Here is a 21727-nt window from a genome sequence, read left to right as displayed (position 1 = left end):
TTTCAGTTCATCCATGCATTTTGATCATCTAATTGATTAGTATATAATTTCATCTAAATCCCTCCATCTGCAGTACATTTTTTGTTGTCTTGATGCCAGCACTTTGATTTATTATTCCGAACTAATAGAGAATGCTATAGGTTTATAAAATAGATTTATAACGGGAGCAAAAGTAATTCAATTTAACAGCTTTCTCCTTTGGTCTGCTCTTCCAAAAACTTATTATTGCAGCACTTACCTCTTGGGTAATGGTTATTTCCTTTATAATATTTCCAAGGGCAAGCATATGCTTAGGGCATAATTGCACTACCCAGCACATTTGGATATGAAACATGCACCATAAAAAACTTAAATGGCAAGGGAATGAAAATATGTAGAATTGAATTCAATATTACAGTGGAAATTGAGGATCACAGTTTAAATGTTTCATAGCCATTAGTACAATGAGATTCCTAGTAATAAACTGGTTGCTTTGTGCTTATTATTATTGCTTTTGTACATTGCTTGTACTTTATTGCAGCAGAATCTGCGGGAACATTGCAGCCCAGTGTCGAGTAAACTCAGTCACAGAACCAGGACATCCTCCACAACTCCATACAAGGAACTGCAGATGCTGGTTTACAAAGAAAGACACAATGTGCTGGAGGTAACTCGGCGGGTCAGGCAGCATTTCTGGAGAGGTGAGGCTTCAGGTCAGGATCCTTCTTCACATCACACTGTCTCTAAATGACAGGATGTGGTCGAAGAAATGTCACCAGGCCACCTTAGCCAATGACTGCGGAATTCATTGCGACAGAAGGCTGTGGAGGCCAGGTCAATGAATATTTTTAATGTGGGGATTGATAGGTTCTTGATTAGTAACGGTGTCGGGGGTTATGGGGAGAAAACAGGAGCACGTGGTAGGGTGGCAGTGAATGGCGGTGAATGAATGAAATTCACAATGAATGGCGGTGCTGGCTTGAAGGGCCGAATGACCTCCTCCTGCACCTATTTTCTATGTTTCTATCTATGTGGTTGAGAGGGAAAGAAAGATCAGCCATGATTGGATGGCACAGTAGAATTGATGGGCTGAATGGCCTAATTCTGCTCTTGCAACTTATGAAATTATGCCTCAAAGTCCAACATTTAGTACAAAGATAGTACTACTTATTAGAAGGGTTCTGCATTATTAAGATTATAATCAGTTTTCCTTAACGTCAATTTCCACGGATTATTCACAAACCTTCAGCAATCCAGGATGATATAGAGAACCGATTTTGGTTTCATTATCAACATATTTTTAAAACCATAAATAACATTTGAAACCTTATTTTCATCCACAATACCAATTAATGAATTAGTTCATTTGTGCTAGATTCTATTTATGGGATTTTTTTTGCCTTCTTCTAGATCTTCCTCCCTCTCCTCACCAATTTTTGTCCACTTTACCCAATCTCGAAACTTTAAACAAACTAATCTCCTGTTCACTTAATCTGATTCTTAGTGATTTTCTAATCACTGAGCTTCCATTTCTACCCCCCCTCCCTGATAGCTGACATTGTCAAGACGCCCCTCACGTTAAATACATTGGGGGGCTCCTTTCAAAGCCACCATCTTAACTGAAAATAATAATCAATGGTTCCTTTGATCTTGTGAGGTCCCTACCAATCGTTTACTGACACTTCCTTTCCAAGGTTGTTCTCTTCCAAATCTTTCTGATTTTTCCAAATAATCCTTGTGTGGATCTCACCAATTTTATACTTTACTTTGGACTTTAGAGCTAGTCAATTTGACTATCTAGAATAGAAAATCTATTTGATTTCCCCTTGCCTGACACAGCAACAAAGCAAGTTCAGTCAGAGCCACAAACCTACAGTGTATGCAGTGACTGCTTTTGTCACATTTTTAATACCATATAACCATATAACCATATAACAATTACAGCACGGAAACAGGCCCGTTCGGCCCTACCAGTCCACGCCGACCACTTTCTCTGACCTAGTCTCATCTACCTGCTCTCAGACCATAACCCTCCAATCCCCTCCCATCCATATACCTATCCAATTTACTCTTAAATAATAAAATCGAGCCTGCCTCCACCACTTCCACCGGAAGCTCATTCCACACAGCCACCACCCTCTGAGTAAAGAAGTTACCCCTCATGTTACCCCTAAACTTTTGTCCCTTAATTCTGAAGTTATGTCCCCTTGTTGGAATCTTCCCCACTCTCAAAGGGAAAAGCCTACCCACGTCAACTCTGTCCGTCCCTCTTAAAATTTAAAAAACCTCTATCAAGTCCCCCCTCAACCTTCTACGCTCCAAAGAATAAAGACCCAACCTATTCAACCTCTCTCTGTAGCTTAAGTGCTGAAACCCAGGCAACATTCTAGTAAATCTCCTCTGTACCCTCTCCATTTTGTCGACATCCTTCCTATAATTTGGCGACCAGAACTGCACACCATACTCCAGATTCGGCCTCACCAATGTCCTGTACAATTTCAACATTACATCCCAACTTCTATACTCGATGCTCTGATTTATAAAGGCAAGCATACCAAACGTCTTCTTCACCACCCTATCCACATGAGATTCCACCTGCAGGGAACAATGCACAGTTATTCCCAGATCCCTCTATTCCACTGCATTCCTCAATTCCCTACCATTTACCCTGTACGTCCTATTTTGATTTGTCCTACCAAAATGCAGCACCTCACACTTATCAGCATTAAACTCCATCTGCCATCTTTCAGCCCACCCTTCCAAAAGGCCCAAGTCTCTCTGTAGACTTTGAAAATCTACTTCATTATTAACTACACCACCTATCTTAGTATCATCTGCATACTTACTAATCCAATTTGCAACACCATCATCCAGATCATTAATGTAAATGACAAACAACAGTGGACCCAACACAGATCCTTGGGGTACTCCACTAGACACTGGCCTCCAACCTGACATACAGTTGTCAACCATTACCCTCTGGTATCTCCCATTCAGCCATTGTTGAATCCATCTTGCAACCTCACTATTAATACCCAACGATTTAACCTTCTTAATCAACCTTCCATGTGGAACCTTGTCAAATGCCTTACTGAGGTCCATATAGACAACATCCACAGCCTTGCCCTTATCAATTTCCCTGGTAACCTGGTAATACATTGACTTTTCTGCACCTTTGACATCCTCCTTCTTCAATTCTTCTCCACTGTTCGGTCTGGTGGAACTGTCTATGTGCTGCTTGCTCCCCGCCCATCAGAGGGGAGCCAGTGCACATCCAGCAGTCTGGTTACAAACTCAGACTGCATCAGCCTGTTTGCAAGATGTATTCAAGAGAGAGTTAGATGTAGCTCTTAGGCCAAACGGAATCAAGGGGCATGGGGAGAAGGTAGGAACAGGGTACTGATTTTGGATGATCAGCCATGATCATATTGAATGGTGGTGCTGGCTCGAAGGGTCGAATGGTCTACTCCTGCACCTATTTTTCATGTTTCTGTTTCTAAATCCATCATCACATGCAAGTGCAAGCTCGGCCCATGTCCTCCCATGTGTAAACTGTCTTCTTTAGCTGTCCTGATACAGGGGATAGAACATTTGCCAATTCCTTTCCCTCCTACTCAGATGCTGCTCAACCTACTGAATTCCTCCAGCAGCTCATTTGTTGCTCTGGATTCCAGCCTGATTCATATCCCTCCATGCCCTGACCATGGATATGTAGGAACTCGAGGGATAAGGATCATGTTTAGGCAGATGAGATGAGATGAGTTTATCTTGGCATCATGTTTGTCACAGATGTTGTTGGTCGAAGGGCCTACTCCTGCGCTGGACTGTTCTATGTTCCACATTCTATCTGTAGTCTCTTGTGACTCCGGCCTTCTTTCATTGATGTAAAGATGCCGTTTTCACCCCTATCTGCGCCAGAGACCCGGGTTTGATCTGACTACGGGTGCTGTCTGTGCGGAGTTTGTACGTTCTCTCTGTGACCGCGTGGGTTTTCTCCAGACGCTCGGGTTTCCTCCCACACTCCAAAGGCGTACAGGTTTGTAGGTTAATTGGCTTCGGTAAAATGATAAATTGTCCCCAGTGTGTAGGATAGTGTTAGTGTACAGGGATTGCTGGTCGGCATGAACTCGGTGGGCCGAAGGACCTGTTTACATGCTGATTCTTCAAACAAAACTAAACTATCCCATTTAGACAGGTACACGAACAGGAAGGTAGTTTGACATCATATTCAGTGTAGCCATGGTGGGCCAAAGGGCTTGTCCTGTGCTGTACTCTTCTATGCCTTGTGAGAGTCGCATAGGTGGTGGGAATGAAGCCCCTTGTCCATGTGAGCATAAGACATTCCCCTTTGCTTTGCCTTCTCTGCTCGGCCTCCAATTCCCTCCTTGAGCATCTGTGCCATACATGTTATGGTCCGCAGTTAGTTCATGTTCATAAATTCCAGGAGCGGAATACGGTCACTCGGCCCATCAAGTCTACTCTGCCATTCAATCATGGCTGATCCATCTCCCCCTCACAACCCTATTCTCCTGCCTTTGCCCATAAGCCCAAGTCTAACTGCACCAACCCCATATTACAGAATGTTGTATGCTCTTCCAATCCTCAATGGACGTTGTTGTGTGGCTAACCCACATATACCACCAATAGGGATTGTATCTCACCAGCTCTTGAATGCCAAGCCTGCAGATTTCTGCTTTAGCATCTCCATCTTTAGCAAATCCACATAATGTTAATCAAAAATTACTTGTGTGCAAATCCTGATTTTCAAACCAGTGAACTTCATTAGAACTGCAAGTATTTTGCATCCATTTTCATTCACTGGCCAAAATAAAATGTTTCTGGTGATGCTTCAATAAAGAGAATATCTATGAAACTTCTGTGTAGGAAGGAACTGAAGATGCTGGTTTACATTAAAGATAGACACAAAATGCTGGAGTAACTCAGCAGGACAGGCAGCATCTCTGGATAGCGGGAATGGGTGATGTTTCAGGTCAAGACCCTTCTTCAGACTGATCATTATAGACAGTAGACAATAGGTGCAGGAGGAGGCCATTCGGCCCTTCGAGCCAGCACTGCCATTCAATGTGATCATGGCTGATCATTCTCAATCAGTACCCCGTTCCTGCCTTCTCCCCATACCCCCTGACTCCGCTATCCTTAAGAGCTCTATCCAGCTCTCTCTTGAATGCATTCAGAGAATTGGCCTCCACTGCCTTCTGAGGCAGAGAATTCCACAGATTCACAACTCTCTGACTGAAAAAGTTTTTCCTCATCTCAGTTCTAAATGGCCTACCCCTTATTCTTAAACTGTGGCCCCTTGTTCTGGACTCCCCCAACATTGGGAACACGTTTCCTGCCTCTAACGTATCTAACCCCTTAATAATCTTATACGTTTCGATAAGATCTCCTCTCATCCTTCTAAATTCCAGTGTATACAAGCCTAGTCGCTCCAGTCTTTCAACATATGAAAGTCCCGCCATTCCGGGAATTAACCTAGTAAACCTACGCTGCACGCCCTCAATAGGATTATAGCTCCTGTCAATGATTTTTCCATTGAAGGTGGACACTTACTCCCGTGACACACTTCACTATGTTATCAGTTGTGAATTAGTTTGTTGTTGTAGTTCGGCTGAAATGAACGATTAATGTCAGTCAACAAGCTACACGTTTTAGGCAATTTATCCACATATACAGAATCAAACTTTATTAAAAATCCTTGCAAATAATTTGAATTGTTCACGTGTTGTAGAATGCAGTCGGACTGAACTTCAAAATGGTAAAATGTTCTGTTACCTTTTAAGGCCAATTTCTCAGCTTCTTTAGCGGTCCTAAAGGAGATGGGCTCACTGGCTGGACTGACACCCGTCAGGCTGATGGACTGCACATGGACAGTGTACTCTGTGTCCTCCTCTAAGTCCCACAGCATGCAGGAACGCGTTGTGGTATTCACCTCCTGGATAAGACGTAACATTCGCACATCCTTTCTCTGGAAATCAAAAGTATTCTTTCAATACTTGAATGAAATAAAACATTTCAATTGAACATTTATCATTTATTTGAACATCAGACTCCTGAACCTATCATCTCTTTCTAACCCAGAGGTGCTGCCACATACACTCGCTATTAACTTTATCTCATTCTGTTATTGCACTTCAGTTTTTATTTTGCACTGCTCCCAATTTCGCTAGAACATTCTGCTGGCGTGCTGTCGTCATTGTATTTATTGTTCCTTACCAAACATACTGATGGATATTAGCTGGACTTGAGGGTCTGAGCTTTCGAGTGAGGTTGGGCAGGCTAGGATTTTATTCCTTGGAGCGACGGAGGATGAGGGGTGATCTTATAGAGGTGTATAAGTTCCTGAGGAGAATAGATAGGGTGAGTGTACAGAGTTTTCTTTTTAACCAAGAGTTGGGAATCAAGAATCAGAAACATAGCTTCAAGGTAAGAGGGAAATAGTTTAATGGGAACCTGAGGGGCAACTATTTCACACGGTGGCTGCTGGGTATATGGAATGAGTTGCCAGTAGTTGAGGTAGGTAGTATAACAACATTTAAAAGGCATTTAATCAGGTGCATGGATAGGAAAGTTCAGAGGGATATGGGTCAAACGTGGACAGGTGGGGCTAGTGTAGATGGGGCTGCTTGGCCAGCATGGGCAAGTTGGGCTGAAGGGTCTGTTTCCATGCTGTATGACTCTATGTCAGGGACTCAATGATTCTCCATGTGTATTCCATGAACTCCCCGGGACTGAGGAAGTTCATTACATCCTGGCGTATACGAATTTGAATAAATAAACAAAATGAGATGACAAACAAGTTGAGAATTTGGTCACAATCCCTCAATAAGTGCTCTTTAAGTTCTGCAAGTAATTATCTGATTACAGCCAGATTGGTGATGTAAGATGGTTAATATGCAAGATATCATGAACCCAGTAGCAAAGGGTGGAAGATCAGAAACAAGTGTTCCCCTTTATTGATAAATGGTACCATCTCTGAAGTCTAGTTTACGATGGCTGTAACTGTAATCCTCTATAAGAACATAAATACACAGGCAGGGAGCTACTGTGCCTGTCAGATTCCACCGAATGATATGTTGTATGGATAGTTGTGCATAACAACATCCCAAATACACTGGAATTTAGAAGGATAAGAGGGGATCTTATCAAAACATATAAGATTATTCAGGGGTTGGACACGTTAGAGGCAGGAAACATGTTCCCAATGTCGGGGGAGTCCAGAACCAGGGGCCACAGTTTAAGAATAAGGGGTAGGCCATTTAGAACGGAGATGAGGAAAAACCTTTTCAGTCAGAGAGTTGTAAATCTGTGGAATTCACTGCCTCAGAAGGCAGTGGAGGCCAATTCTCTGAATGCATTCAAGAGAGAGCTGGATAGAGGTCTTAAGGATAGCGGAGTCAGGGGGTATGGGGAGAAGGCAGGAACGGGGTACTGATTGAGACTGATCAGCCATGATCACATTGAATGGTGGTGCTGGCTCGAAGGGCTGAATGGCCTACTCCTGCACCTATTGTCTATTGGTTGTGCATAATAACATCCCAAATTGGAAATGTTCCAATTTAATGAGATTGAACAAGAAAATGGGCCAATGGAAGAGCCATTCAGCCGCTCAAGCCTGACATGGCAATTAATATATTCACTTTAAACTATAGGCGTTAGAGATAGCGCATGGAAACAGGCCCTTCGGCCCACCCTGACCCCGCCGACTAGCGATCACCTGACTAGCACTATCCTACACACTAGGAACAATTTACAGAAGCCATTTAACCTACAAAACTTTGCATCTATGGAGTACGAGAGGAAACTGGAGTGCCTGGAAAAAATGGTCCAGGGAGTATAAGGAATGTAGGAATTCACTAGGAGGGAAATCAGGAGGACAAAAAGAGGATATGAGATAGGTTTGGCAGATAAAGTAAAGGAGAATCCTAGGTGATTCTACAACTATATTAAGAGTAAAATGGCACAAAGTGTGAGAATAGGGCTCCTTCAGCAAAAACGTAGTTGACTATGTGTGTAGCCAAAGCAGTTGACAAGGTCTTAAATTAATATTTCTCATCTGTATTTACTGTGGTGTTGTTCATTGAAGCTAGGGAAGTGATTCTAGGAGAATGATGGGTGACCTAGTAGTTTATATAATCACAAGGAGTGATTCTCTCTATTCTCTGAATACTGCTGTGCAAAACGAGAAGGCATAGATCTAAGATAAGAGAAGAAAGATTTAAAGGAAACCTGAGGAGCAACTTTTTCACAAAGGCGGCACTAGGTTTACGGAACAGGATGCCAGATGATGTGGTGGAGCAGATTTGATTACAATGCTTAAAAAAAAATTGGACAGGTACATGGATAGAAAAAGGTTTCGAGCGATGTGGACCAAAGTCAAGCAAGAGGTATTTGCCCAGCTTGTCAACTGTTTGGCAAGGACTATATAGTTCTATGACACTAAGATTTGATTTCTTCTGAAATATTGATAGCATTGCACACAGGGAACTCAAGATGTTTTTTTAAAAATTGTTCTAGATAAATAAGTGAGTAAATAAATAAGCAAATAAATAAATAAATGGATTGATGAATTGATAGATAGATGGACAAGTAAGTAAATAAATGATGGTTAGGAGAACTGCTGTGAATTATCACTACATTCATATTTAATTAACCGGATTTCCTCCCAAAGAAATTCATTACGTTTATAGTTTGTTACATTAATGATGACTTCAGACACATCTCTGTGTTTTTTCATTTTATGTTCAAAGTACAATGCAAGTTTACAGAGCTGTGCCCCTTTGTAACTGTGGGGGTTGTATTTGGAATGATGTTATTTGTAAGCATCGATGAGATGTGCAGGAGAGTGGGCTGTTGGAGGACTAAGGTCATGTGACAGTAGTAGTATTAGGCCATTCGCCCATCAAGTCTACTCCGCCATTCAATCATGGCTGATCTATCTCTCCCTCTTAACCCCATTCTCCTGTCTTCTCCCCATAATGCATGACACCTGTATTAATCAAAAATCTATCTATCTCAGCCTTAAAATCATCCACTGACTTGGTCACTACAGTAGGGTTGCCAACTGTCCCGTATTAGCCGAAACATCCCGTACTTTGGGCTAAATTGGTTTGTTCCGTACGGGACCGCCCTTGACGCGTATTAGGCCTGGACGGCGCTGTAGGCCCTGACTCTGTAGGCCCAGACACTGCAGGCCCGGGCACTGTAGGCTTGACACTGCAGTCCCGGACACTGTAGGCCCAGGCGCTGCCTAACGGAGGTTGCACAGCAACCCGCCTCCCAGCCCGGGCGGCCGCCATTGGTGGAGCGGGAGCGCGTGGCCGCTGACTGGGTGAGGTCACGTGGGGCACGGGGCGGTGACGTCACCCTTTGTCCATTATTTGGGAGTGAGGAAGTTGGTAACCCTACTCTACAGCTTTCTGTAGACTAAGCTTGTTTAAACTGCCCAAACCCCCATTTGGCCATGACTGACACCCAATGAGGATATATGTAAGAAGGAACTGCAGATGCTGATTTAAACCGAAGGCAGACACAAAAAGCTGGAGTAACTCAGCAGGACAGGCAGCATCTCTGGAGAGAAGGAATGGGTGATGTTTCGGGCCGAGACCCTTAGCTATAAGGGAAACGAGAGATAGAGATGTGATGTGGAGAGATAAAGAACAATGAATTAAAGATATTCATAAAAGTAACGACGATAAAGGAAGCAGGCCTTTGTGATAAAGAAAACAGGTCAATGAAGATGAATCTATTTGATGGAAGAGGTGCTGGTCAGATGTTCTCTGGACATTAAACATAGAGGAAATGTTGAAAAGATGGTTAAAATGGAAGTCCCATAAGAAATGCATAGGATTTTGAATAATACAGGTAGTGAAAATAGGATTTTCCATAATATGACATTGGATGACTAAAGTTCTTCAGTGTATTCATGCCTGCCAGAGAGTCAAGGAAAGAGTGTTCATGTCGCTGACCTATTTCCACCAATCTTTCCACCACTACGCACAAGAAGCACAAGAAGTGCAAGACGCCATTGTATGCAGATGCCGAGAAGTGTGTTCAGCTCTGGCTGAATAATTTCTAATCTCGTGATGTGGACTCGATAAGAAGAATGACTGCCAGAAGCTTCAATTAGCGAGTCAAAGGTGCTCATATCCACCTACATGGTATTTATTCACAAAATGCTGGAGTAACTCAGCAGGTCAGGCAGCATCTCAGGAGAGAAGGAATGGGCGACGTTTCGGGTCGAGACCCTTCTTCAGACTGATGTCAGGGGGGCGGGACAAAGGAAGGATATAGGTGGAGACAGGAAGATAGAGGGAGATCTGGGAAGGAGGAGGGGACGAGAGGCACAGAGGAACTATCTAAAGTTGGAGAAGTCGATGTTCATACCATTGCGCTGCAAGCTGCCCAGGCGAAATATGAGGTGCTGTTCCTCCAATTTCCGGTGGGCCTCACTATGGCACTGGAGGAGGCCCATGACAGAAAGGTCAGACTGGGAATGGGAGGGGGAGTTGAAGTGCTCGGCCACCGGAAAATCAGTTTGGCCAACGCGGACCGAGCGCAGGTGTTGAGCGAAGCGATCGCCGAGCCTGCGCTTGGTTTCGCCGATGTAAATAAGTTGACACCTGGAGCAGCGGATGCAATAGATGAAGTTGGAGGAGGTGCAGGTGAACCTCTGTCTCACCTGGAAAGACTGTTTGGGTCCTTGGATGGAGTTGAGGGGGGAGGTAAAGGGACAGGTGTTGCATCTCGTGCGGTTGCAGGGGAAAGTGCCCGGGGATGGGGTGGTTTGGGTAGGAAGGGACGAGTGGACCAGGGAGTTATGGAGGGAACAGTCTCTGCGGAACGCAGAGAGGGGAGTGGATGGGAAGATATGGCCAGTGATGGGGTCCCGTTGTAGGTGACGGAAATGTTGGCGGATGATTTGTTGGATCCGCTGGCTGGTGGGGTGGAAGGTGAGAACGAGGGGGATTCTGTCCTTGTTGCGAGTGGGGGGAGGGGGAGCACGAACGGAGCTGCGGGATGTAGAAGAGACCCTAGTGAGAGCCTCATCTATAATGCAAGAGGGGAAACCCCGTTTCCTGAAGAATGAGGACATCTCTGACCTACATGGTGCTGTTTCCTGTGAGTAAGCTTGTGCTGATTTTCATATGGCTGTTAACCACTAACATGTGTTAATCAGGGTTGCATTTGGACACATACAGGACCACGATAAACAAGTCAAGTATTTATTGTCACATGCACAAGTGAGGTACAGCTACAAATCCCACCCTGAGGAATTCTATATTCTCCAGAGGTTTACTGAAGGGCATTTTGTCTTTGTCACTCTTTAGACTTTAGAGATACAGTATGGAAACGGGCCCTTCGGCCCACCAAGTCCACGCCAACCAGCGATCTCACCATGACCAGCTACCACCCCGTGCACTAGCGCCATCCTACATACTAGGGACAATTTACAGTAGCCAAATAACCTACAAACCTGAAACTCTTTGGAACGTGGGAGGAAAACAGAGCGCCTGGAGAAAACCTATGCAGTCATAGGGAGAACGTACAAACTCTATATAGACTGCACCCGTAGTCAGGATTGAACCTGTGTCTCTGGCGCTGTAAGGCAGCATCTCTACTACTGTGCACTGTGCCACTCTGACCACAAACTCAGTGCTGGCTTTAATATATCAGCTGCAACCATCCTTATTTCCCACGGGAACAGAGAAACCACTACTTAACAGAACAAGTGTTGACCTAAAGAAACTGATCAGGACTGGGGCAGACTCAGAGCATTGACCTGTAGAAGAAATCCACGGCCGAGAACCACAATGGATTATTCAGAAGGGGAGGAACGAGAGAGAGTTGGCAGTGTAGACAAATGGAAAGACACGAACAGGTGGAGTAACTCTGCAGGTCAGGCAGCATCTCTGGAGACTCTTGAAGGGCTTCGATCCGAAACGTCACTTTTTCCTTTTCTCCAGATATGCTACATGACCCGCTGAATTCTGCATCGTTTTGTGTCTGCCTTCAGTTTAAACCAGCGTGTAGGGTTCCTCCCTGGACAAATCGAAAGATGGAGCAAAGAAGAACGGTCTTTTACACCAGTTTTATAACATAGTAGTGTTCCTTTGATGGACTGAAATTGAAGGGTTGAGGCTTGTAGCTTGATATGCTTTCATGGCATAAAATAAATAATTTACATGAAAGTGAACACACTTGTATATTACAATAAAAGTATGAAGGAAAAAGGAATAAGAAAAGTTTAAGGGCAAACATCCAAGTTTCAACTTCTCTGCAGAAATGATGTGAACTTCCAAGAGCCATTCCATTCTGTGTGATGATTGCATTATCAAAAAAAAAAAAAAAGTGCGATAATTATTTCAGGGATTGAAAATGGTTCTGAGAGAATGCAGCATGCTGAGTAACTCCCTCTGCTGCCTGCACTTATTAAGTTGTTATCTCTGGTGCATTGCCCTCCCGGCAGGCAGTCATTTCACATTTCTATTCTTCAATTTTCTGCAGCTCATTATTGTGCTTCACCGCTCGCCCTGACACCGTGGCATCCACTGCCTAACAGGTGAGGCAGATAATGTGAGGTGCCACCGTTACTGGCACTTCATCATCCAACTTTGCGATTCGCACTGTGCCGCAAGACGACTCCTGATTTTCGCTTCCCCTTTCAAATAACAATGCCTCGTCATCTCAGTCTGTTCACGCACTTTAAAATTCATCCAGAGAGAACGGCAGAATGGGATGTTTGGCAAGGCTTGAAATGAAGCTGGTTGAAAGACGCATTGCACTGGCAACCTAAAGGCCGGGGCTAAAGACCGAGAGGACAACTCCCATAATGGCATGAGGGGGATTTTATTAGATCATCTGGAATGGAAGGCTAGTATTTGTTTCACCATTACCATGGCTACTAACGTTGGAAAAAACTTATCTGGTTCATTGAGCTCCATCAGGGAAATGTGCCTTTCTTTCCAATCTTAATAATAATAATAATAATAATGTATTACATTTATATAGCGCTTTTCATACACTCAAAGACACTTTACAGGGATTTAAAGAACATAGGGAAGTGAATAAATAGATAAATAAGTAAACAAACAGAGAAAGGAGACAGAAGGTGAGGTGACCTTCAGTGGTTGAAGGCAGTACTGAACAGGTGAGACTTCAGTGATGTTTTGAATGTGGTGAGTGAGGAGTCTCTGACGGTTTGGGGTAGTGAGTTTCATAGGGGGGGAGCAGCGATGGAGAAAGCCCTGTCCCCCCAGGATCTGAGTTTGGTCCGGATGGGGGGGATAGGAGATTGTCTGCCTATAACACCTATAATCTTGTCTGCCTATAACACCGCACCCTCAGTAATATGGTTGACCCGCTCCAAAATGGCTTTGCAACAGTGCCACACTTCATCTTGGGAGATGTAGCACAGCAACACAGCTGCTCCTTCCTGTTCCTGTTAGAGTGGGGCAGGTAGGAGGATGGAACTCTGGGTAATGAAAGAAATTGAGGCTGTGGTCAGGAAAATGGGGGCATGGGCATTTAGGAAATGGGCAATATGGTAGTAATTGTCGATGTTTCTTGAGATCGGGTGGTTTAGGAAAAGAGTTCTCAACCTTCCATGAGGGAATTTATAAAAAACAAAATGACTCCACTGTGGGAATGACATTTTATGAAAATACCTGTCACACATTTACAATGCACTGTTGACAAGCTGCTTCACGGGCCTTACCCGTCTATGTGTTGCAAGTTTTGTACCTGGATTATTTTGTTTTATTGGTGTCATGTGAACTTTGCAATAATACACGACATTCCGACATCACAGGCAACCTTAAAATTGAACTGATATTAACTCAGCGGGTAGATGTCAAGTGTTGGCATTCCGTTATTATTACATTTCAGTGAACACAAAATAGTGAGGTTCTGTTCCAAAGTTCTGAGAAACCTATTGAAGCATTCTTATTAATATGAACCATATCATCCAAACTTGATCAACTTCTTCATACTGGCTGAGGAGGCACAACATGTCTGTTCTATCATCTAACGGAAAATCCGGGGTTCTTTGATATCCCCCCCTTTGCGAACATGGATAGTGAATAAAAACTTGAGTATTTTTGGAGGAATGAGCAATGGGCACCTTGACTTTGATAGGATGACAGTCAATTAAAAACTCAATCAAATTCATGAGACATGATCTCCCACACATAAAACGATCCCTCATCAACCTCCGTCTTTCCAAATGCATGTATATCTTGTCCCTCAAAATTCTCTCGAGTAACTTTCCTACAACAGATGTTAGGTTATGGTCTGTAGATGCCGGTTCTTCTATGATGCCCTTCTTAAATAGAGGCACAACATTAGCCACCCTTCAGCCTTCCGGCACCTCACCCATCATTGGTTAAGCCCACCTCCAGAGTTCAGTTTTGGTCACCCTGCTACAGAAAGATGCCGTCAAGCTGGAATGAGTGCAGTGAAGATTTACGACGATTTGGCCAGGAACCAGGGAAAGGTTGTACAGGTTAGGACTTTGTTCCTTGGAGCACGGGTTGCAGGGCGACGATCTTATAGAGGTGCATGAAATCATGATGAGAATATATAGGGTGAATTCATGTCTTTTATCCAGCATAGGAGAATCACGAACTAGAGGACAGAGACTTTCGAGGAGAAGAGAAAGATTTAATAAGATCCTGGAGGGACAGAGGGTGGTTTGTATATGGAACAAGATGCTACATGAAGTCGTTAGTGCAGGTACAATAACAACATTTAAAAGACATTTGGACAGGTACAGGGATAAGAAAAGTTTAGAGGGATATGGGCCAAGTGAAGGACTAGCTTAGGTGGGGCATTTTGGTCGGCATGGACAAGTTGGGCTGAAGGGACTGTTTCTGAGTGTTTCTGTGTTGTGTGGCTCCATGACAGACCTGCTATCCCAGAATCTTTGCTAGACCGTCTACACGATGCAGTGTTTTTCTGTTGGCAAAACAATATTTTTGTCATATTAAAAATCAAAAACATTTGAAAATCTAGTTTTTAACAGTGTTCTGGCCCTGTTGTCACAACAATGCACCTATACCATGTATATCCTTGGGTAATATAATTTCTTGATTAGTACGGGTGTCAGAGGTTATGGAGAGAAGGCAGGAGAATGGGGTAATGAGGGAGAGATAGATCTGCCATGATTGAATGGCATAGACTTGATGGGCCGAATGGCCTAATTCTACTCCTATTCCTTATGACCTTATATTGACCCAGTCATTTAAAAATATACTCAGACCGTTTGTTTTTTTCTGACCAAAGTAGACAATCTCACATTTTCCACATTATATTCCACTGGTTATGTTATTGGTCACTCAATTAGCTCATGCATATCTCTTTGAAGCCTCTTTGCTACCCACATTCGCATTATATTTCATGTCACTGTAAACCATAAGATGCCAATCTAGTGCCAATTGGCATTTTCACTACCCACACTTGTGCACCATGGTTACCGGATGTACCATCTACAAAATGTATTTCAGGTGGAATGTAATGCAAGGGTTAAACAGACGATGTCAGCTAAAATGGTATTTATTCACAAAATGCTGGAGTAACTCAGCAGGTCAGGCAGCATCTCAGGAGAGAAGGAATGGGCGACGTTTCGGGTTGAGACCCTTCTTCAGACTGATGTCAAGGGGGTGGGACAAAGGAAGGATATAGGTGGAGACAGGAAGGCAGTGGGAGATCTGGGAAGGGGAGGGGAAGAGAGGGACAGAGGAACTATCTAAAGTTGGAGAAGTCAATGTTCATACCACTGGGCTGCAAGCAGCACCACATTTCAAACCCTGCTTAGGAAAACAAGTAGATTTTTTTGAAGGACACCTAGACTAACTCGACGGGACCAGTAAGTCATGAGGCCACCCACGAGATCACTGAGAGGAGCTTTGGCTTCCGAGAGACATCTGAGACTAACGGATTAGTAAATCCAACAAAAAATCCTTCCGAGGTACTTTTATTTCTTGTTTCCCTCTCACAGTATGAGGAACATAGTGGGTGGCACGGTGGTGCAGTGGTAGAGTTGCTGCCTTACAGCGCCAGAGACCCTGACTACGGATGCTGTCTGTACGGAGTTTGTAAGTTCTCCCCGTGACCGCATGGGTTTCCCACGGGAGCTCCGGTTTTCTCCCACACTATAATCACGTACAGGTTTGTAGGTTAATTGGCTTTAGTAGAACTGTAAATTGGCCCTAGTGTGTAGGACAGTGCTAGTGTACTGGCCGGCGCGGATCAAATAACTGATCGGTGGGCCGAAGGGCCTGTTTCCGCGCTCTAAGCATCTATACTAACCTAGAGGCACAACCGCAATGCAGGAGTGAGACATTTGTATCCAAGAGTTCTGATAGATCAAATACAGTGATACCTGCTGCGATATAGCGTAGCCGATGACAGCATCTCCATCAGGAACCTCCCATGATACCACTGCTGAGTTGGCCTGCAGATGTCGCACTGTGACATTGACAGGAGCTGCTAATATGTCTACAAATAGAGAAAATAATCATATTTAAAAAAAATATCTTCAATTGGTACTCTTCACATCTCCTTTAAAACAATATTAATCATAAATTCATAAGGAATAGGAGTAGAATTAGGCCATTTGGCCCATCGTCTACTACGCCATTCAATCATGGCTGATCCATCTCTCCCTCCTAACCCCATTCTCCCTGCCTTCTCCCCAATCGTTAAAACATTCCTCTGATTGCTTGAATTTGCAGAATATCCATCCAAATTATATCGTTCCCATTTTTGTTTATAATTGGGCGCAGCAGTAGAGTTGCTGCCTTACAGTGCCAGAGTCCCGGGTTTGATTCTGACTATGGGTGCTGTCTGTATGGAGTTTATACGTTCTCTCGGTGACCTGCGTCGGTTTTCCCTGGATATTCTTGTTTCCTCCCACACTCCAAAGGTTTGTATGTTAATTGGCTTGATAAAATTGTAAATTGTCCCGTGTTAGTGTACGGGGATCACTACAGTGCGGACTCAGTGGGCTGAAGGGCCTCGTTCCGTGTTGTAAATCTAAAACTAAATCTCATCATTATGAGGATGACAGCACTTAAGAAAATAGTCAGATAAAATACAACTCAACAGGTCACACAGTTTCCATATATATATATATATGTCCATATAATGAATGGTTAGTTTAGTTTAGTTTTTATTGTCATGTGTACCGAGGTACAGTGCTTTTTTTGATGCGTGCTATCCAGTTAGTGAAAAGACTATACATGATAACAATCAAGCCACAGTGTAAAATGCAGAACTGATATGTCAGTGGCAACTTAGGGTAGTTTTTCTTCTGATCTCAATCCTTCCACACAGATCCCATTTATTAACTCAGACGCATATACGTTGATAACTATTTTAGTTTCTCTCTGGCAGTACTATCATGACTTACAAATGACCACCTGAACAGTAATCCGCAGAATAAGCCCTTGTTGGTAATAATGAATAAATAAATGTATTTCTGACTGAGAAAGAAACATTTTTACAAACTTTAATCTGTATTTTGTAACTTTTAAAAATTTGAATAATATTTCCATTGCTTTAAATTTCTGTAATGAAGTGATTTACTCGTTAACAAATGGATATCTATCCACTTTAAGGCATACAATTCAGGTGCAAAGGATATAAAACCAGTCCCATCATGTGGATTTGATGCTGTTTTTCTCTGTGAATCCTCATTGAAGATTTCGAAGGTATCACAAAATGTTGGAATAACTCAGCAGGTCGAAACGACCTGAAACATCACCTATTCCTTCTCTCCTGAGATGCTGCCTGACCCGCTGAGTTACTCCAGCATATTGTGATACCTTCGATTTGTACCAGCATCTGCAGTTATTTTCCTACTCATTGAAGATTTGGCATACAAAACAGGGCAATCTGTAACTAAGCAGCAAAATCGCACTCTGGTCACTTAATTTCCTTAGGTATATCTTTCCCAAAGGTATATTTATACACAGTACAAAAGGAAAACCACGTTATGCAAGACAGATAAGAACACAGGAGGAATAATATTTCCTTCTCTGGGATTGGGGGTTCATGTATGCTTTCCAATGGTGCAACAATCAATGATCCAAAATATTCACAAAATGGTGGCTAGTCACCGATCTGCCGAACCCACTCCTATCTGGAGCACGGTCAAACTGCACAACTTTCCTTTTGGGGGAACTCGCTGCGAGTTAAAGATATTGTTCTCCAGCAGCTTCTCTCATCGGCAACTTAGATGGCTACCTGCTGCTTCCCCCGTTTAGCTCCCTGCCTGTTGTCACTGGGGGTCGTAGCCCCATTTACAGTTCAATAACTGAGTGCTTTGGCCTCAACGTTTGACATGGCTCACAATTTGACTATTGCAAATTATCAGGGACTTAATTTGTCAGACATTAACATCATTAGTTGGCTTCTACAGGATTCGAACAGAAGCTGACGTTTATCTCCCTAACTACCATATTGAAACTGCTGATTTTACAATGGAGTAAATTAACTTAAATTATAACTGTGTCTAAATTAGCCCTGAAGTAGCGTTGGATTACTTTATCAGTTCCTGACAACATATGTAAATGCTTCATGTCTATTAATTTCACTATTTAGAACACACTTTTTGCCGCAAGGTTGTATCCATTCTCTTGCCATCTATGAACATGATATCTCAACAACATTATTGCTTCATCACAAAATGGTCCTGGGAAATCAAACTGACTATTAAAAATCCAATAGCAACATCAAATGTTTCACCTGATTTTCTTTAGTTCATTTAAAAAAAAAAATGTTACACTACTTTACCTTTTAAAGTATGTACAGTATCTGAGAAGAAAATATTATCAGAATCAAACTTGTCCAAAATACAAAAGGCAGGAAAGATCAGTGGTACATCACATCCCTGTAACCAGACTTCAGTTCTGTCCATGTGGAGTTTGCACGATCCTCCCGTGAGCTCATGAGCTCCCGTATCCCAAAGATGTGCAAGTTAGTAGGATAATTGACTCTCGTGTGAGGGGCCTGTTTCCACACTGTGCAGTTTTAGCTGTGCACTTATCTAGCCGACCTGAGCAATTTAATAGATAAAGTTCTAGTTTTCATTTTGGTGATACAGCATAGAGACAGGCCCTTCAGCCCACGAGGTCCATGCCGACCAGCGATCACCTGGACACTAGTTCTATCCCACACATTAGGGACAATTTACAGAAGCCAATTAATCTGCAAACCTGCATGTTTTTGGGAAGAGACCAGAGCGGCCGAAAAAAACACACGCGGTCACAAGAAAATTTACAGAGAGCCCCCACAGTCACGATCAAACCCAGGTCTCTGGCGCTGTAAGGCTTTCATACTGATGCGTCACTCTGCTGCCCTGGTGTCTCAGTAACAATGTTCAATTTTTCCAAAATTTCTTTATTCTGTATAAATTCCGTTTCATGTCTCTGTTTTCCTAATACTGCAATGGTTATTTCAGGCTGTGATTATGCTGATTAAAAAGTGCCCTAAAACTGATGGAGTACAATCGGTGCTACGTGACATCCCATAAGCTCTAAGCAGCGATGCAAGAAACAGATGTATAATAATATATTCCTTTATTCGTCCCGCACGGGGGAAATTTACAAGATTACATTGCATTCTAATATTAATCATAGATATAATTGCCTGTTCAAATTTTCTATTAAAAAATATAAATGAAAGTGAAAGATATTTCTCATAATAGAGGGATTTATTCCCAAATCACTCCAATCTAAATCAGTGGGGAATCTCCAGACTCCACGACATCTACAAAGAAGAGTACAGTTCAGTGTTTAACTCAGCTACCAAGTAGCTTATCCTCAGAACTGCAGATGCGGGAAACTTGAGGGATGCAAAGTGCTGGAATTACTCGGTGGGTCAAGCAACATGAATGGAGAGAATTGATAGCCATCTTTCAGTTCGGGACCCTTCTTCAGAGCCTCCAGCTTCCCACAGTGTGTCCTCGGATATATCTTATCAGGTCCGGGAGATTTATCTACCTTCACAAGTCTTAGAATGCTTAGCACCTCCTTGACCGTAATACAGACTGCCCTCAAGACATCTCTGTTAACTGACCTAAGTTCCCCAGTCTTCATGTCTTTCTCTACTGTAAAAACAAGGGTGAAATACTCATCGTGGTCCTTTCCCATCTCCTACGGCTCCCTACAGAGGTGACTGCTTTAGTTTTTGAGGGACCCTGTTCTCTCTCTGGTTACCCCTCTGTCCCTTAATGTACTTATAAATTCCCTTTTGATTTTCCTTAATATTATTTGCCAGAGCTATCTCTTGCACCCATTTTGCCCTCCTAAATATATTGATACATTTTTCGATCTGCTTCTGAGAAATCTTGTATAATATTCCACCTCACAACTCTATTTGTCGAAGCACCAGAGTATCGATGATCACAACACCTTAGTGCAGAAGGAGGCAGATCATCGAGAATGTTTTCTTCTTTGTGTAAGCCATTTCAGTCCGATCTCTCACTCTATTTGTGCGCATGTAAATTTATCTTTTCCAGAGAGGCACTTTATTGGCGCAAGATGATTTAGATTTAGAGATACAGCGCGGAAACAGGCCCTTCGGCCCACCGAGTCCGCGCCGCCCAGCGATCCCCGCACAGTAACACTATCCTACACACACTAGGGACAATTTTTACATTTACCCAGTCAATTAACCTACATACCTGTATGTCTTTGGAGTGTGGGAGGAAACCGATGATAGATGATGGCAAACTGGTGATTGGGTCTGCAGACTCATTGCAGTCGCACCGGCATATTCTATTTGGGATATCCTTCACCCAGCAGTAGAAAGAATCCTTTGTGACTGTGTACCATAAAATCTTACTTCAATATTGCACAGAGTTATCACTAAGAGCATCCTGAACAGACTAAGAGCATCCTGAGACCTGAACAGTGTGCATACCTAAATGGCATCGTTTGTACAGCATTTGCTCAGTTGCTGTCTGCATCCATTTTCAGAAATCCCCAAGCTTCCCTGTGGGCAGTTCAAAGTCTCGCCCTCGCCCTCACTCTGGCAGAAAATCCCTTCAAGTTATCATAAGTTCATAAGTCATAGGAGCAGAGTTAGGCCATGTTGCCCATCGAGTCTACTCTGCCATTCAATCTTACCTCATCTATCTTTCCCTCTCAACCCCATTTCTCCTGCCTTCCCTTGACACCCTTACTAATCATAGATCTGTCAATTTCCATAAAAATACCCAATGGCTTACTGTCTGTGGCAATGAATTCCACAGATTCACCACCCTCTGACTAAATAAATTCCTCCTCATCTCGTTTCTAAAGGTGCATCCTTTTAATCTGTGGCTATGCCCTCTGGTCCTAGACCCACCAGTGGAAGATCCCCTCCACAACCACTCTAAACCTTAAAGGCAGTGGATTGTGAGCTCTCTGGTTGCTGCACTCTCCCAGTCCACCCTGCCTGAGGTTGGTTCTATGAGCACCAATGTAAATAAGAGCACCCTATAGATCAGCCTGAGGAAGGGTCCCGATCCTAAACATCGCCTATCCATTTACTCCACAGACGCTGCCCGATCCGCTGAGTTATTCCAGCACTCCGTGTTTTGCACAAGATTCCAGCATTTGCAGTCCCTTGTGTCTCCAATGCTACATATTTGATGGATTCAAACACAAAGTTGAAATAGTCACTGCAGAATTTTAAATGTGGGGAAGCAAGTGTGAAGTGAAAGCCTTTACAGCAAAGAATAACA

General features: G+C 43.2%; 1 protein-coding gene across 6 annotated transcripts in view; it reads right to left on the bottom strand.

Moving 5' to 3' along the window:
• The window catches only part of fndc5a (fibronectin type III domain containing 5a), a 96468-nt gene that overhangs the window by 50445 nt on the left and 24296 nt on the right, over positions 1 to 21727 (bottom strand). For all 6 annotated transcript variants that reach the window (XM_078423124.1, XM_078423119.1, XM_078423122.1 and 3 more), the window contains exons 2-3: positions 16379 to 16494; positions 5773 to 5965 (exon numbers count right to left, since the gene is read on the bottom strand). In XM_078423124.1, coding sequence (XP_078279250.1) covers positions 5773 to 5965; positions 16379 to 16494 — 309 coding nt within the window. The remainder of the gene's footprint in view (positions 1 to 5772; positions 5966 to 16378; positions 16495 to 21727) is intronic.

The sequence above is a fragment of the Rhinoraja longicauda genome, chromosome 27 (assembly GCF_053455715.1).
Source record: "Rhinoraja longicauda isolate Sanriku21f chromosome 27, sRhiLon1.1, whole genome shotgun sequence".
In the NCBI taxonomy this organism is placed as follows: Eukaryota; Metazoa; Chordata; class Chondrichthyes; order Rajiformes; family Arhynchobatidae; genus Rhinoraja; species Rhinoraja longicauda.
This window is presented reverse-complemented; position numbering and strand designations above follow the sequence as displayed.